Source organism: Pinus tabuliformis, chromosome 9 (assembly GCF_031772625.1).
Source record: "Pinus tabuliformis cultivar Carrire ecotype Pingquan chromosome 9, CPIR1, whole genome shotgun sequence".
Lineage (NCBI taxonomy): Eukaryota > Viridiplantae > Streptophyta > Pinopsida > Pinales > Pinaceae > Pinus > Pinus tabuliformis.
The window spans coordinates 1,623,986,035-1,623,987,387 of record NC_142307.1 but is presented as its reverse complement, the minus strand read 5'-3'; the positions used below and the strand labels follow the sequence as shown (position 1 = coordinate 1,623,987,387).

The window sequence follows — 1,353 nt, the reverse complement described above, 5'->3', positions numbered from 1 at the left end:
TAAAGAAAAAATCCCTGGGTTGGGAAGAAATATACCAAGTTGTTCTCATTAGTTGAAGGATGTTTTCAAATTATCTAGCATGGGGAACTTTAGGCCTCATTGATGGCCGGTTACTGGAAATCTTGAAGGATATGGTTTTTATTGATTTGTAGGTAATGCCTGATTTGATATTTAAATGATCTGTGAATATACGATGTATCACAACAAAGGAGCTTGGGACAGTGATGCATTCTTTGGGTCAAAATCCAACTGAAGCAGAGCTGCAAGATATGTTAAATGAGGTTGATGCAGATGGTAATGGTACCATTGCACATGAGTGCACCGTTCAATGGTCGGAGCAGTCGGCTTACTCGCACCCCGCCCGCGTTCGATCCTCCATTGTGTTGCTGCGCTGCAGCCATATTGTACCATTGCGATTGTATTCCTGTTGATGTGACGGATTGGATGTGACGAATGTCAGCTATGTGACTGATATGTATATATATGTACTAAAAGGAGGGCCAATATCTCTTCTTCTGGGAACTAGCCCCTCCCATTTCTCAAAATGGTAATGTTACCATTGACTTTGTCGAGTTCCTAAACCTCATGGCACGGAAAGTGAAGAACAATGATTCTGAAGAAGAGTTGAAGGCAAAATTCCGGGCTTTCGATAAGGACCAAAATGGTTTCATATCTTCCTCTGAGCTACGCCATGTCATGACAAATTTAAGGGAAAAACACACTAATGAAGAAGTTGATGAGATGATTCAGGAGGCCGATGTGGATGGTGATGGAAAAATTAACTATGAGGAATTTTTGAAAGTAATGATGGCCTAGTGATTTCCATTTTTAAGGTCAACAACGTTTTCTATTTTTTCCTTTAACACAATTGGTTAGCACTGCGAGGGACATAAACACTAAATTTCAAATGATCTTCATGGGGAAGAATGATAATCGGTGTATGGAATGTAGTGTATTATTTACCTGTGTGATGATCATTTTAGTAATGTTAATTCTTGTACTTTCATTGTTTAAGAATGAAACATCTGATGCATTTTCCAAAAAGGAAACAAAAACAATATATTTTCAGATGAGGAATATTACAAAAGCTTCAAATGTGGTCCTGGAGTTCTTCAAGGAGGGAGTTCCAGTTCCTTTTTCATGAGTTGGGTATCAATTGAAAGCTTAGCGTTCAAAGGTCATCTATGATTTTATTTGTTGGACACCTAATCCTCAATGGGTTAGTGTGGAAGCTGAATAGACAAAGTAGCCCAAGAGACCTTGGGATGTTGAACCCAACGGTCACATAATGTACTATAAATATATATCTCTTGTTAATAAAAATTGCACTCTCATGATTTATCTTTCAGATTA

General features: G+C 38.1%; 1 protein-coding gene across 1 annotated transcript; it reads left to right on the top strand.

The window, feature by feature from the left end:
- Positions 1–203: 203 nt before the first annotated feature.
- Positions 204–816, top strand: LOC149155029 (calmodulin-2/4-like). Its single transcript, XM_089439291.1, has 2 exons — positions 204–301; positions 555–816. The coding sequence occupies exons 1-2, from the start codon at positions 225–227 to the stop codon at positions 814–816; spliced, it is 339 nt and encodes a 112-aa protein (XP_089295417.1). The 5' UTR covers positions 204–224.
- Positions 817–1,353: the final 537 nt, after the last annotated feature.

Excerpts from the sequence above, each read along its gene's own strand:
- LOC149155029 (XM_089439291.1), top strand. The coding sequence starts at position 225 with ATGCATTCTTTGGGTCAAAATCCAACTGAAGCAGAGCTGCAAGATATG. Across the intron at positions 302-554 it reads GTTGATGCAGATGGTAATGG|TACCATTGACTTTGTCGAGT; the intron begins TACCATTGCACA and ends AAATGGTAATGT.